The sequence below is a fragment of the Episyrphus balteatus genome, chromosome 3, assembly GCF_945859705.1.
Source record: "Episyrphus balteatus chromosome 3, idEpiBalt1.1, whole genome shotgun sequence".
Taxonomy (NCBI): Eukaryota; Metazoa; Arthropoda; class Insecta; order Diptera; family Syrphidae; genus Episyrphus; species Episyrphus balteatus.
In genome coordinates, this window is record NC_079136.1 from 12,981,613 (window position 1) to 12,996,980 (window position 15,368).

General features: G+C 29.8%; 2 protein-coding genes across 2 annotated transcripts; both read left to right on the forward strand.

Annotated features, from left to right (window-relative positions):
* Positions 1-214: 214 nt before the first annotated feature.
* Positions 215-1,050, forward strand: LOC129916328 (uncharacterized). The gene is made up of 2 exons (XM_055996192.1): positions 215-523; positions 587-1,050. The coding sequence occupies exons 1-2, from the start codon at positions 249-251 to the stop codon at positions 987-989; spliced, it is 678 nt and encodes a 225-aa protein (XP_055852167.1). The 5' UTR covers positions 215-248; the 3' UTR covers positions 990-1,050.
* A 2,241-nt stretch (positions 1,051-3,291) lies between these two features.
* LOC129916326 (uncharacterized) lies at positions 3,292-4,492 on the forward strand. The gene is made up of 3 exons (XM_055996190.1): positions 3,292-3,474; positions 3,530-3,944; positions 4,014-4,492. The coding sequence occupies exons 1-3, from the start codon at positions 3,372-3,374 to the stop codon at positions 4,414-4,416; spliced, it is 921 nt and encodes a 306-aa protein (XP_055852165.1). The 5' UTR covers positions 3,292-3,371; the 3' UTR covers positions 4,417-4,492.
* The last annotated feature ends 10,876 nt before the right edge of the window (positions 4,493-15,368 follow it).

A 15,368-nucleotide genomic window follows, 5' to 3' on the forward strand; every position in this document is an offset into this window, starting at 1 on the left:
AAGGTCGTTTGACTAGTAGAAGTCATGGTAAGATACGATACAAGTAAAAACTGCCCATATTATTATTTTTTTGTGTCTTAGGCAATAACGCGGGAAATAACCATGCAGCAGTGACACAAAATGTCGATAACAAAGAATTTTTGAAAGCAAATATAGTACGAAATAACGCACGCAGTAACACATCGCCAGTACAATACTGTCAGCGGTGAAGTAGACGAACAAAACGTCAATTGCTTCAGGGTCATGACATGTTCGATCGTATAGTTCAAGAATTGCGTGCCGCCGCCACAAATCAACCCAATCAACCATACTGTTTTTACAGGCATATGAGACCGTACAACAACGTTAATTTTCCTTTCGAAGAAATAATTGAGAGAAAAGACACCACCAATAGACACGGAGGAGAACTTTACGTTACCAAGTATATGAAAGCAACTATAAGAAGCTCTCATACTGGTCGTCCTCGTCCTTCTATTCCAGCAGACATACAACATTATTTGGATCTTGTTGGTTTCAAACATGGGTAATATTTGTATTTAAAAAAGAGTGCTTTACACACAAATACTTATATTTTTCTTCATTCTAGTCGAGGAGATCGCGACCCTAACGCCGACCAAGCTGGTCATTTGTTGGCTTATTCCTTGGGCGGAACTAATGATGATACATTCAATTTTGCTCCACAGACCGCACGACTCAACACTCAGACCCCAGCCTCTTATTCCATTTGGTGGGGCGAAGAGAAGGCAATGAGTGACTTTTTGAAGGCAAAACCCAATCGTCGTATAGATTGGGAATTACTTATTTTACATCCACCATTAACGGCAACCGAAGAGTGGCGTTTGCGACCAATCGGTTTCTGTATGAGACATATAAATTACAATGAACATGGTGTCATGGTTAATAATAAAAATCAGGCAATCAGTCAACGTGATTCTGTCATGTGCTTTGGCAATGATCCTCAAGACGAGTGTCGATATGATGAATTGTGAACATAATTTTTTTAATTGCATGTGAAAGGATTCAATTTTTAACTGCACAAAACGCTACAGTTCCTGGAAACTAGATTTAATTATATTATACTAGCTGACCCGGCGGACTTCGTTCCGCCATTTCTTGTATTTATTTTTAATTTTCGACTCTGTAATTAGTTAATTTTCAAAGTAAAAAAAGAATAAAAACTTGAAAAGTTCATAAAATGAGTTTATATATTAGGGTGGGTCAAAAAAATCGAAAATTTTTTTTTTGATTTGGTACTCCGAAAAATCGATTGCTAGACCCCTCTAGAATATACACACCAAATATGAGCTCTTTATATTAATGGGAAGGTCCTCCGCTTTGCAATTTTCCATTTTTACATCAAGCTTCTACAAAAAAAAAATAATTTTTTTATTAATTGACTTTTTAGCAAATTTCTTTTCATATTCTTGTAGGAAATTGAACGCTCTACAAAAAAGGCCTTATACACTTTTTTCGTTTATCTAACCGTTGAATAGATATTTGAGGTCCAAAAATCGAGAAAATCTTTAAAAATTCGTTTTTTGTTCTTAATTTTGTAACAAATTGAAAAATTATAATGATCAAACGCGCAAGACATATTCTTGTTGGAAATTGATTGCTCCACAAAAAAGGTGTTGTTAACTTTTTTCATTAATCTAACCATTCTTAAGATATTCGAGGTCAAAGTTAAAAAAAAATATAAAAACATTTTATATTTTTAAAAAATTTCTAATTCACTGAAACTTCATTATTTTCAAATTAGCAAGATATATTCTTGTAGGGGCTTAAACGTTCTACAAAAAATTCCTTGGAATGAAATTGATTGCTTTAACCGTTTAGAAGATATTCGTATCCAAATCGCAATGCATACGGGTCATAAGAAAACTATTGAAATCAGTGAGCATTGGTTTGGATACGAACATCTTCTAAACGGTTAAAGCCATCAATTTCATGGGGCGCCATCTAGCGTCAAAATAAAAATCTGAAAAAATTAGGGGATTTTTTTTTTATTATTTAGAAACAGTTTTTCCACTTAGGAACTTGATTTTCGAAAAAAACCAAAATAACGAACGCCCTAATGTACAAGTCTACAAGAATTTCACTTCGATACAGAGCGAGTAAGCGATATAAATAAAAATGTGAAAAAAATTACAGGTTTCGGATGTCTTCATTAATTTTGTGTTAAGGACCACCCTTATGTATAGCACAGCTTTGAACATAGACAAGGGTATAATACAGTCAGAGTTGTTGTCACAATGATCATAATTAGTTGTCCTATAAAGTATATTATGAAGATAAAACGATCTTAGAGTTCAAATTGCTTAAATTTTTAAGACTTTTTATATATAAATTCGGGAAATGTCAGGTACAAAAAAAAAATAAAATAAAAAAAAACATAAAATTCGTTAAAAAAAAAAATGAAACAAAATCTGAAATCAAATTGCCCTCCAAAACAAGTATGCAGTTTTGATTGATATATTAAGATGCATTTTTAGAAAAAAAAATTTTCAAAATCGTTTTAGCAGTTTTTAAAAAAAACTAATTTTTTATACCTAAATAAATAATTTTTTGGAAAAAAGTTTTTTTTAATAAAATTGGTATGCCATTTTGTAGAAATCACTAATCAACATCTAAAAACAAAATTTCAAAGAAATACAATGTCCCGTTTTCGAAAATTTGATTTTTCAAAAAAAAAAATTTCAAAATTATTTTCTTCGAAATTTTATTTTTGGCTTATTTTTGAGATATATAAGTGCTTCTTCACAAAAAGTTTTGTTGAAATCGAAAAAGCTGCTTAGGAGACTATCGAATTTGAAAAAAAAAAACGGTTAATAATGATTTTCAAAAAAAAAAAATGTTATTAGAAGATAGACCTTGTATTAAAATTTACATTTGAATTTTTTAAACAAAATCGTTGAAGCTGTTTTTGAACAATTTCAACTTTACTAAAATCGGTAACTCTGGCAAGTACCGTTATTTTTGGTCAAACAAAATTAATTCCAAAAACCCTTCTGGAGAGTCTCCAAAAATGCTACATACCAAGTTTGAAGTCAATCGGTCCATCCGTTTAGGCTGTAGCTCCTTATACAGACAGACAAGAAGACTGACAGACAGACGGACTTCCGGGACCCACTTTTTTTGGCATTCTCTACTATCGTAATATCATGGAAAAATGTTATCTCAACTTTTTTTTTTGTACGAATGCATAACTTAATAAATAGCACCTATATCGCAAGTAAAAATTGCTGAAGTCATTTTTTTTTTGACAATGGGTATATAAGTTGAGCACTCATGAAGAGAAGATTCAGATAAGTTTTTACTCTTGAAAACGAAAGACTTTGTTAGTTTATGATTTAAAGAATCGCTAATAAAAGATGGTTATACCATATAAAACATTAATTTTTGTGCTGGCTGTTTTGCACTTTATCGCTGCAGAACAAGTTAATTTGACTGATACCCAAGCAAGGAGAAAACGTGGTAGGATACAATACAAGTAAAATCTGTGTAAATTAATTTTTTTTTCTTGTCTTAGGCAATAACGCAGGAAATAACCTTGTAAAGGAATTTTTAAAATCAAACTTAATACACAATAATGTACGCAGCAACACATTGCCAATACAATATTGTCAGCGTGGAAGCAGACGAACAAAGCGTCAATTGCCTCAGGGTCATGACATGTTCGATCGTATTGTTCAAGAATTGCGTGCCGCCGCCATCAATCAACCCAATCAACCGTACTGTTCTAACAGGGATATGAGACCGTACAATGACGTTTATTTTCCTTTCGAAGAAATAATTGAACGAAAAGATATTGATAGAGTCAAACAACCACTTTACGTTACCAAGTATATGAAAGCAACTATAAAAAGCTCTCATGCCGGCCGTCGACGTATCGCTATTCCCAAACATATACAAGATTATTTGGATCTCGTTGGTTTCATACATGGGTGATATTTGTATTTAGAAAAGAGTGCTTTCGCATGTTTTCACACCAATATGTTTTTTTTTCATTCTAGTCGAGGAAATCGCGACCCAAATGCCGACCAAGTTGGTCATTTGTTGGCTTATTCCTTGGGCGGAACTAACGATGATACCTTCAATTTTGCTCCACAGACCACACGACTCAACACACAGGCCGAAGGTTCTTATTCCATTTGGTGGGGCGAAGAGAGGGTCATGAGTGAATTTTTGAAGGCTAAACCCAATCGTAAGATAAATTGGGAATTACTTGTCTTGCACCCGCCATTGACGGCAACCGGAGACTTGCGTTTGCGGCCAATCGGTTTCTGTATGCGACACATAAATTACAATGAACATGGTGTCATGGTTGATAATTATAATAAACCAATCCGTCAACGTGATTCTGTCCTGTGCTTCAGCAATGACGCTCAAGACGAGTGTCGATACGAGACATTGTGAACATAATTTCTTAATTGCATGAATCATTTCATGATTCACAATTCATGATTCACGTTTCACGATTCATGATTCATGATTAATGATTCATGATATATTGTACACATTATTATGATATATTCAAAAAAATCTTATTAATTTAATAAATTCATTTTTCTGTATTATCTAAAATTTTTTTTTAAATTTGTACCAAAATCCAATGAATTGTGTCAGTTTTTGTTTTCTTCATTCATAGTTTGCAATAGTAAATAAATTAATAATAAATTAAAAAAAAATGTTAAAACTTTTTGTTTTTTATGCGAACTAGAATAATTAAAATATTTAGTTGCTAATTAGCCAGTTTAAAAGATAATATGATTGGCTTACAATATTAAGTGTTAACAAAAATATATTTTTTTTTTGTAGCAAGATACAACGCAAATTCGTAAACATACCAAAATTTTTGATAAGGTTGCATTGGGCCAGCATTACATTTTGTATTTTTATGTTTAAGAATGTAATGCAAGAAGAAAACATCCCAGATGTTTAAACAGCCTTCACTTAACTATTTCGAAATATTAATCCCTCAATTATAATATCTAAACTTAATGCAACCAAAACAATATAAATCCAATGGATAAACATTACAGTGTTCTAGTTTTGAATTGCATCTGGTTCGACAGTATTTAGCCAAATTTGGTAATAACACAAATTCCTAGACAAACACATTTACTGAAGTTCACCAGAAATTTGTATGTCCTTCCTGGAAATTTAATTTGAATTGGTAGCAAGCTGGCAGCAATCTAACTATATCACTCTAAGGATTAGTTTAATTATTATTTCCTAATTATGTAGATTTTAGATTTATATGATCCCCTTTGGATCTATTACCGAATCTTATATCACCGCATAATTTAAATAATTTCTGCATAAACAAACGTGACACCTACAAATAATAGTAATAAGATGATTCCTTAACGGTTTGACACCAAAGATTGTCTTTCTCCCTATATCTCTCATATAAAGGGCCAACAATTAAGTCCTGGGTCCTTTTGTATATTCGGTATTCAGTAAAGGTAGATTGTATGTATTTAATAAGCTTAAGAGGTAGGTTTCGGTTGGTTAACTGTATAATATTCAATAATAACACTGTCACTCTTGCTTGAAGATACAAAGATTTATGACACACGTCACACACCGTTTATACGAATTTGACAAGGATCACACATCCTTTATCGCGATAAAAGGGTTTTTGTGCATAAAATAATATCATTGTAAATGTGAAAATTGAATCATGAGAACTTCTTGATAATGTGTGTTTATGTTGATTCATTAAATTATTTTCAGTACAAAAAAGCAAATTGTGAGATATGAGAACTTAAACAAATTCTGGAGACCTCAATCAAGTGATTTTAGCTGTTTAATTTATTAAAGGAGATGATGAAACTTTGGTTTGATTAATGTGTTCAGAGACGTGTGAATAAGATTTTCTTGGTTTACGATATAGTAGCGTAAATCAAAATTAAATTGCAAATCCTTGAAGGAAAAAACATTTAAAATTGGTACAAAATTTTAAAAAATAACAATCAGAAAATTGAGGTCTTCCGCGTTCTCAGAGTGGAGTTGGTCTGAGGTAAAGATGTTGAATATGAATATTGCTAGTTTATGCAACTTCGGATCTTATGTTCATTCATGCAGAAGTTTTTTAAAAAATGGAGATTGGAGAACTTTTCATGGAATTCATACTGCATATCAATATGAATCTTACATTTTGCCATGTTATTATTTTTCTAACAGATTGGCCAGGTTAAAGTGTTTACATGATAAATGATTTTTACAAGGTTTTTATTTTTTCCAAAAACATTATTCAATGTTAAAGTAACGGTGATTACTGGTATGATCACGTTAAATACTGATGAAAACTTTGAAAAGTTCCACAATGATCCTGTTGAGTTGACATTAGTATCCGTGTTAATTTAAAACAAAACCGTTGTCAAATTCAGCTTGTGAACATGTTAAAAAAACATGATTATCATTTCGTTTTCCAACAGTTACCAAATGAATCTTTAAAATTCAGGTAAAGCGTTAAAATTATTTATTTACATTTTTAATTTGTTTTTAAATGAGAAATTAAAAATTTAAAATTTTGTTTAAGATAAAACTTGTTTTTATTTTAATACAAGATAAATAAATTTCAACTCACCAGCAGATAAATTGAATTCAAGTTTTGCAAGTTGACTTTTTGACTCCACGGCCCCTAATTTCTTTCCTTGCAGCAGGGAATGATTGCTTCCTCGAATGTAACCCATTTTTTGAAGAGATTTTGGTTTTTGGCTGGATAGAGTTGAGCAAAGTTCATTTAAATCTAAATTTTAGATACATTTTAGGCTCCATTTTGTGCAATAAGCTCCATTTCAACAACACCTTAATAACAGAAAATAAGAAGACCTTAAATTTTGTCCATGCAATTTTTTTACTTGCGATATAGGTACTATAGGGCAAGTTTAGGATTCGTAAAAAAAATGAAACTCGAGATAACAATTTTGTTATTTTAGTTAATTTTTTTCAAAAACGGCTCTAATGATTTTGATTAAAATTTTTGTGTGTAGTAGGTACTACATATAAGAGCCAACTTTTGAAATAAAAAAAATATGTTTAACGGTACCTGTCATAGAACGGTTTTTTTCGTTTTTGAATATCTTGTACAACATTAACCTGATTAAAATGAAAATTTTTATACAAGAGTGTTTAAGTAAAGGTAATATTAAAATTTTAGAAAATTTTCAAAAAACCCATTTAAAATATTTAAAATTTTTTTTTGAAAACGGATCAATGAAAAATTTTGAAATTTACTTTTTATATGTAAATTAATTATTTCTTCAAAATGGCATAACAACTTCTTTTTGAAAAATGTTAAAAAAAACGGCTCCAACGATTTTCGAAATTTTTTTTCTAAAAATATCTTTTTATACAAGTAATAAAATGGCATACTTAGTTTTTTGTAAGAGATCATTTAAAGCGGTATTTAATCATTATTTTTTTTTTGCACCACTTATGAAATTCCGTGCAAATATCAAATTTTAAATTTTCCCTTATTTTGTTCAATGAAAAGCTTTAACATTCTTTTACCATAAGAGCAAGTACGTGCGACCCCAGTCGTGCAATTTATTTATATTAAATTTTGCGTCTTGAAAATTTAACAGGCTCTTTTTCAATTATTTACTCTGAATGTTTGGGCAATTTTTGTAATGGGGAGCTTGGCTATGAGGTTGGTGCCATTTTTGAGGTCTTTGTGGTCATTGTAAGTCCTGGTAAGAGAAGGAATAAGTTTTTTTTTTAATTCAAAATTCAACAACTTCTACTAAAATACCAACTTGGATTTAATAAAATGTTACCATGTATTCAATTACTAAATAGTTTTGGGAATCAGCTTTTTAAAATTTAAGTCTATAATCAACAAAACTTCCTCTTTAGTGCAACCACTTAGCAGTGCTAGCAACTTACACATTATATGTATTTCATTCACTTTTGTGTATAAAAATAGAAAACTTTTCCAGAATAACTACCTCTTTCAATCCCAAAATGCCATAACATACTTAAATATTCACTCATCGTGATGTTGTCATTCGGTTTTATCTCCCCAACATCAGATCGTCAAAATGTATGCAATTATTCTAACATACAAACATGACATCAGGATGCTCCAGATAAGACCCATAACTACAACCATTTTTGCATTTTTATGTTCAAGTTATACTCTCGTACATAGTTTTTTTTTTTTTTGCTATTTTATTTATTTTTTAAGAGGAGGTTGTACTTTTTGAAACTACCTGCACCTCGCTCTCGGTAGTTGTGACACTAAAAAGTTATGTCTTATGTTCCATTTTGTTGACAAAATTTGTTATAAAAAAGCCATAATCTTGCTGCTACGATAAAACAAACAAACAGCAAGAAAAAAAAAAATAGAAATAAATTTTATTGTATCCACTCACCGGTTTGATGGGTCATGTCCTTGGGTGAATTGAGTGAAATGGATGAGCATTATAAGACACATATTTTTTTTTTTTGAGAGACAACTTTTATTGGAAGTTGTTATCTTGAACAGGAATGTTGTCATAAACATTAATAGACAAGATTTTTCTAGATTTATTATGAGATAAAAAAATTGAATGTTTTGAAGTTATAAGGCATCATTTGAGCCAAGTAGTTTTATTTTTATATAATTGCTTGTTATACGCCTTTTTTGTTTTGTTTAAAAAATTTGAATATTAATATGATCATTTCAAGTTATTGATAGTCATTTTTTTTTGTGAGTGGTCTCCATCTTTAAAAATAAGCTAAAGAAGAGATGGAAGATAATCGGATTCACATCTTTATCCAAGGATGAAATAATTGGCCTTAAGACAACGAACAGTTCTTAGATTTATTTAACAGCAGTAAGTAAAAAATTTTAAAGCTATTATATGCATCCTAATAAAGAATACAAAAGTCTTTCAACTTAAGTTTTGAAATATTCATGGAACATAATTTTTTTTAGAAGCTGTTCTTAGAATATTCAATTTTTTTTATCTAAAAATTCGTTTTTATTCAAAAAATCTTGCAAAACGCCGTTTTAGTAGTTTTAAAAACAAATTTTATATTATTATTGAATTTTCTTAAAAAATCAAATTCTAATTTTTGTTCAATTTTTTTTCATAAAAAGCTTCCAGTCTTGCAATGTATCAACTTCTCTCTTTACTGTAGCTTCTTATCCTATTGAATATCCCTTAAAATAATGAAGAAACAAAAATATTACGTATACACCACAGTGATCATCAAAAACTGTTTCGTGTCATTTCGATAATGAAATCGTTTTTCGTCCCTGTTATTTTGCATTTGTATTTCATATAAAAGAATAATAACGAAGAAAAAATAACAAAAATAATAAAAATTATTAAAATTATTTTATTTTTATTTTTATGGACTTGAACTTATAAATTGAGTTTCATATAAAAGTTAAAAAAAAGCTCAAAAGTTTTTAACGTGATAACGTCTTCTAAATCGATGAACACTAGCTGCGATCACGAACAAGCGTTACTCATTGACATGTTCCGTGTGAGGCCAAGTGAAAATTATGACAGCCATGCGTACAATATAGTCTGTAGCCCAGAGTGTTAAACTGTTGAAAGATTTGTCATTTGTGCCAGAGGTCTGGGGATCGTATCCCAGGACAGCCTAGTGATGGGAATTATCGAATAAAAACTATCAAACTATCGATAGTTGTAAAATATTCATTAATTCGATAGTTATAAATCATTCATTCATTCAATTAGTTACTATTCATTCGAATAGTTTTTTTCATTCGAATAGTTCTTTTTAATCGAAAGTTTTTTCATTCGAATAGTTTTGTATTCGATAGTTTATTCGATAGTTTTATTCGATAGTTATTATTCGAATTAATAAATGAATGAATGAATGAACTATTCGATTGTTCAAATCAATCCAGTTACTAACTATCGATAGTTCAAATCATTCGATAGTTCCCATCACTAGCCCAAACATTTTTTTGGTTTGCTTAAAAATTTTTTTTTTAATTTTCTTAAAATGTTATCATTTAAAATTATTGCCTTAAACTGACTTTATAGAAAGTCAAATTTTATCTAAGCTAATGATAAAGCTCCAAAAATCTATTTTGGTCCAGCTTTGAAAGCCCTTAAATAACTTAAAATAAGTATACTTCTCTGAGTTCTCTTTTTTTAATTTTTTTCTCTAATAAATAACTTTAACTAGTTGTAGTCCGGTCAAATTAGACTAAAATAAGGGGGTGAGGTAACATAAATTCCCAGCAAGCTGAAAATTGGTAGGATTGTTAGAAACACCATCATAAATTAAAAAGTCCTCATCGATCCGAGACCTGGAAAAAAACCTTCTTAAACTATTCTTGTCTAAGGGGAATATTTTTAAGAAAGTTGGCCACCTAGGTTTCAATAGATTTATTTTATACCACAGGTGTTAAAAATTTTTCATAAAATACTTTTTTTTACATTTTGCATCGATTTTTAAAGTTTTTAAGTATTAATCCAATTATTGTAGAAAATCGTAAAAAAAAAAAATAAATAAAATTCATTCATTCGTGGTTGTAGTGAACGAAAACATAAGATGATAAAATTTAAAATACACTGAACGAAAAAAAGCCAATATTTTATTAACTGGTTGCGATAGAACTTTTTTCTATCTGTTTTTAGAATAGCCATAAGAAGTGTAGCTATCAGTCGTTTTAGGGTTGTTCATTCTCTATCGGACACCCTGTGTTATATTCGGACCTATTCTAAACAAAAATTACCAGGGAAATGGTTTCGGGAGAAGGGTCCCAATCGGAAAAATGGTGAAAATTTCCATTTTTTTTTTGCTTTCCACATATTCTTAACCATCAAAGAACGAAATTCAAGCTAAAAAAATAATGAAATTAAAAGAAGTTTTCAGTTGGGAGTTTTTTTTTTCAGAATAAGCCTGATTATGAGGATTACAACTGAACTTCAACTTTTTGAATCGTTATACCTAAGAAACGGTGGGTCTTAGGAAAAAAAGTGTTATGACATTTTTTATATATAATAACCTGGTCTACAATTTTTGCATTGGAAATTTTTTGTTAAAATCGTGAAAAACCAGCTTTTGTGACCTTTGACCCCAAGTACATTTTTTCCAGGTCTCGGATCGATGAGGACTTTTTAGATTTAATTTATGATGGTATTTCCAACAATCCTACCAATTTTCAGCTTGCTGGGAATTACATTAACCTCGAATGTCTAAATTGACCGGACTATTTAAAACTTTTTCTATTATTTTTTCTTATAAGATGAAAAAAATAAAAAACACAACAATAAATTGCAACCCAACCACGTCCTGTGTGAATTACAACATTTTCAGATTTGCATATTTTAAGAGCTCAATTAATTTACGACAAAGGTGGCAAACTTCTTTTTTTGCCTCCTTTTCAAGGATTTGTTGTTTATATTTTTCCTCGATGAAGTTATACGCTGGGAGCTGTGTTGCTTTCATTCCTCGGTTAATTAAAATAACCGCGGAGTTTTTCAACACCTAAGTTTATTTTAAATAAAAAAAAAACACAAACTCTCTCGGTTTATTTTCCTTGTAAATTTTTTGTACATAATGTCAAGTCATTTGTCCTTGTTTAGAATTATATTGTAATGTAACTGGGTTCCTTTTTTATCCCCAAAGAAAGAAAAAAAAAAATTAAGATTAAAAGTTTTAAGTACTTTGCAATTAAGCTCCACCTGATTTCGCATAATAGCAAACAATAATTCACTATTTATTCAACCATTATTTTACCCCAGATTACATTTTTTTCTTTCCTATTGGAATAATGTGAATTTTTTTGTTTTCTTTTTGAGTGGAAATACCAACAAAGTAATGGAATTTTCATTTGAAATAAAAGTTAATCCTTAAGAATGCAGCCGTTTGCCAAAACAAAACTACCTAACGAAAATAATAATTCTTTCTTTATTCAGTTTTTTGGGAATTAATAAAATGCAAACTGAAAATGAAAACGAAAAAGTTTGAAGAAAAATTATGAGCCCTTTGTAATTTGTTGCATTACACTCTGGTGCACTTGTTGTAAATGAGTTTTTTTTTTTTCAATATAAGTTTTTCTTTTTGAATGTTTTATTACTTTTAGATGAAGTTGTTGGAATGTTCGTTTACTTCATCTAAATTTTTTTTTGCTTTGAATCTTAAGAATTTTTTTAATTTATGTTATTTGTATTTTTAAAAGAAAAGTTTAGATTATGAAAGGTTATAATGGAACCCTTGAGTTTAAAAGAATTTAAATAAATGAGGGTACCAATGAGGTAGGGTAAACTACCCAGTGACCGACACCCTTGCCAGTTACCGACACCTGGCACAGTTTTTCCGTTTTCTTAAGGTTTTGTTAGGGTGTAGCGTACGAAAACTATTTTAAACGCGTTCAATCATGTATATTCCATCATAAAATACTTAACTTCATAGTTGGTACACGGTTAAAAATTCTGGAGTATTTTTTAATACAGCTCTTGTATTGAAGCAATTTTCAATACAAAAAATGTTACATTTTAATACTTCCAAAATATTAAAATTATTTTTAATCTTTTTTGAATTGAATTTCAATATTTAAGTATTAAGTTTACTACTTGTAATACAAAAATTATTAGAAAATAATCTCCGTGGGTTAAATTCTAATCTTTTATTGAATTTTTAATATTTTTGTATTATATTTGAGTATATTGTATTACATTTTAATATAATTGTATTAAAATATAATAAAAATTTATTAAAAACTAATTTAAAAGTATTAAATTGTAATACGAGAATATTAAATTTTAATCAAACGTCAGCAGACTGTCACACATAATAAGGTAATATATTCCGAACGTTGTCAAAATTTGTTTGTCAAAAATGGGCACCAATCTGTCAGGTCGGCCTTTAATTTTTATATTTCAATCGCAGTAAACAGGAAATTTGTTTTTGTTTTAATTTATAAAATGTCATTTGAATAAATTATAAATTAAAAAATAACAAATTTCCTTGTGTTTCTCCGGGGAAAATGGTGAATAATTGTTAACAAATTAGTGGTGTGCGTGGTTTTTCGGTTTTTGTGCGTTTTTCGTCGGTAAATAAAAGAAATAAGATATACGGTAGCTGACATTGGTCGCCAAATTGTCATGTTTGGACAATTTTATGTGTACTGTGGTCAGCAGCAGCCATTTTAAAAATGAAAAAAATCCATTGCTTGAGGTAGTTTTCTAAAAAAACTATATAATTAATATTTGTAAATTTGTACTAATTTGAAGGCGATTTGTGTTTTTTCCAAGCAAAATACATACATTGCAGATGAATTTTGATCGCCAATAAGATTTTACATGCCACAGTTTGTGAAACAGATAAAATAGAGACAATAATATCACCATTATAATATTATTTATGATTAGGTATTTATTTTTAGTAGTGAATTTAGGAAAAGAATACATATTATTAACTTTAAATACATTTGGTATTGAATTGAAATATTTTTGTATTATCTTTTAATAAAATTCTTATTAGAAATTAATATGAAAAGATTAAATTTTAATATGTAATAATTGAAATTTAATACATTTGGTATTAAATTCTAATATAAACTGTATTATTTTTTCATAGAACTATATTACATTTTAATACATTTTTTATTACCTAAAAAAATTTAATATTTTCTTGTATTAAATTTTAATACATTTCTGGTGTAGACCTATATGTAACCCAAAAAGTATTAGAAAGTACTCCAGAATTTTTAACCGTGTAGTGATTGGTTTTGTTGTAATAAAAGGGGCAAGTTTCGGACCTCTGTGAAGTGCATGAAACTTGAGAAATTCTTAAGAAAGACGTAAATACAAATTATTGTTTAAACAATATATCTGTATATGGTACAAAAATTAAAATTGAATGTTTTGTTAGAGAATTGCTTTGTAGATCTATTTCAATTTAAGTTATAACAAAAATAATAACATAATTTAATTTTACGTGGGGTGTTCATAACTAGAATATAATGTTCAACGAAATTCAGTGACCGACACTGGTGTCCATAACTGGCGCAATTAGACACGTTTGATGATATTAGTTATGGACACCGTTCTTTTTCTGCAGAAAAGCAGTATACAAGATCTCGCCGAAAAGGCCCAATTTTTTTCAAACCACTTTTTGTTTGCTCCTAAGGCCTAGTTTACAGTTCACCGTGTAAAAAAAACAAAAGATTCAAAGCATCGCGTAGCGCTTTTAAATAAGTTTATAAAGTGGGTTTCCTTTCGACTGTGTAAAATTATTTTAAAAAAGTGTGAAAGGAATTTGAAAACGATTCATTCGATTCATGCAAGGTGTGTGTATTGTTTGACAGTCATTTTCATGCACACTCTAAAGACTTAGCCCTTGTTTATTTATTTTTATTTCCCTTAAGTTCACACATACTAGCTTTTAATTTACGAAGAAAACTTCCACATTCAAGTTTGAGGTCAAATCTTCTTTGTGTTCCTAAATCTATCTTTTTAATTTTAAGGCATGTAACGTTTTGTCTTGGTCCTTATTCTGGTTCTGTGAAGAAATGAAATGATAAAATTTTCACCATCGGAGTTTTCATTCGACTTTTCATTTTATCATTCCATTTTTGCTTTTAAGCTAACTGTCCCTACATTTTTCTACTGATTAAATAGATACGGCAATAGTCAAAACGTGAACGTATGATCGTAAAAATATAATTTTTGACGTATTCTATGGCAACTTTTAATTTTCTTGTTAAAAAAAGGATGTATTTCCTTTTTCCATCAAAATTTGTGTCTTGATATATGTAGGTACGCAGTTCAACGGTTGTTTGTATTGATCGACTGCTAGTCTTTTTATCTGGGCTTGAGCTCCTTTTTTTTTTGTTATCATGGCAGGTACGTGTTGTTCTTTTCACAGAAAATATTTCGATGAGAAAATTATTTTTATATGATAGAATTTTGACTTTAATTTCCATGTTTCCACTGAATCAGAATCGATTAAAACTATTTTCATCAAACTTTTTACAGAACCAGAATAGCCCACCTAAAGTAGAACAGAGAACAGGGGTCGAATCACGGCACACGGTTGTTAACGTATGAACGCTATCTGTTCCTACCTTTTTCTTTTACCGTGATTCGACCCCAGGTATTGAAAATTAAGTTTTGTTATAAGATGAACTGTATGCTAGGTTTAAACAGTATTTTCAAGTACTTGAGTGTTCGTCGGCGTCGACATTTCAGGCTATTATTTAAAAAGGCCAAAACAGAAGTAAAACAAAGACGAAGATCTGCAAAGTGCATTAAATGTAGTTGAATGCTTAGCTGCATTTACACTCTCAGTTTTATCGCCGGTGTACGATGTTCCTTCTTGAACTAACACCGTACAACGAGAGAATGTCAGAAGTAAAACCGTCTTCTTGTTCGGTTCTAATT

Excerpts from the sequence above, each read along its gene's own strand:
- LOC129916328 (XM_055996192.1), top strand. The coding sequence starts at position 249 with ATGTTCGATCGTATAGTTCAAGAATTGCGTGCCGCCGCCACAAATCAA. Across the intron at positions 524-586 it reads CTTGTTGGTTTCAAACATGG|TCGAGGAGATCGCGACCCTA; the intron begins GTAATATTTGTA and ends TCTTCATTCTAG.
- LOC129916326 (XM_055996190.1), top strand. The coding sequence starts at position 3,372 with ATGGTTATACCATATAAAACATTAATTTTTGTGCTGGCTGTTTTGCAC. Across the intron at positions 3,475-3,529 it reads CCAAGCAAGGAGAAAACGTG|GCAATAACGCAGGAAATAAC; the intron begins GTAGGATACAAT and ends TTCTTGTCTTAG. Across the intron at positions 3,945-4,013 it reads CTCGTTGGTTTCATACATGG|TCGAGGAAATCGCGACCCAA; the intron begins GTGATATTTGTA and ends TTTTCATTCTAG.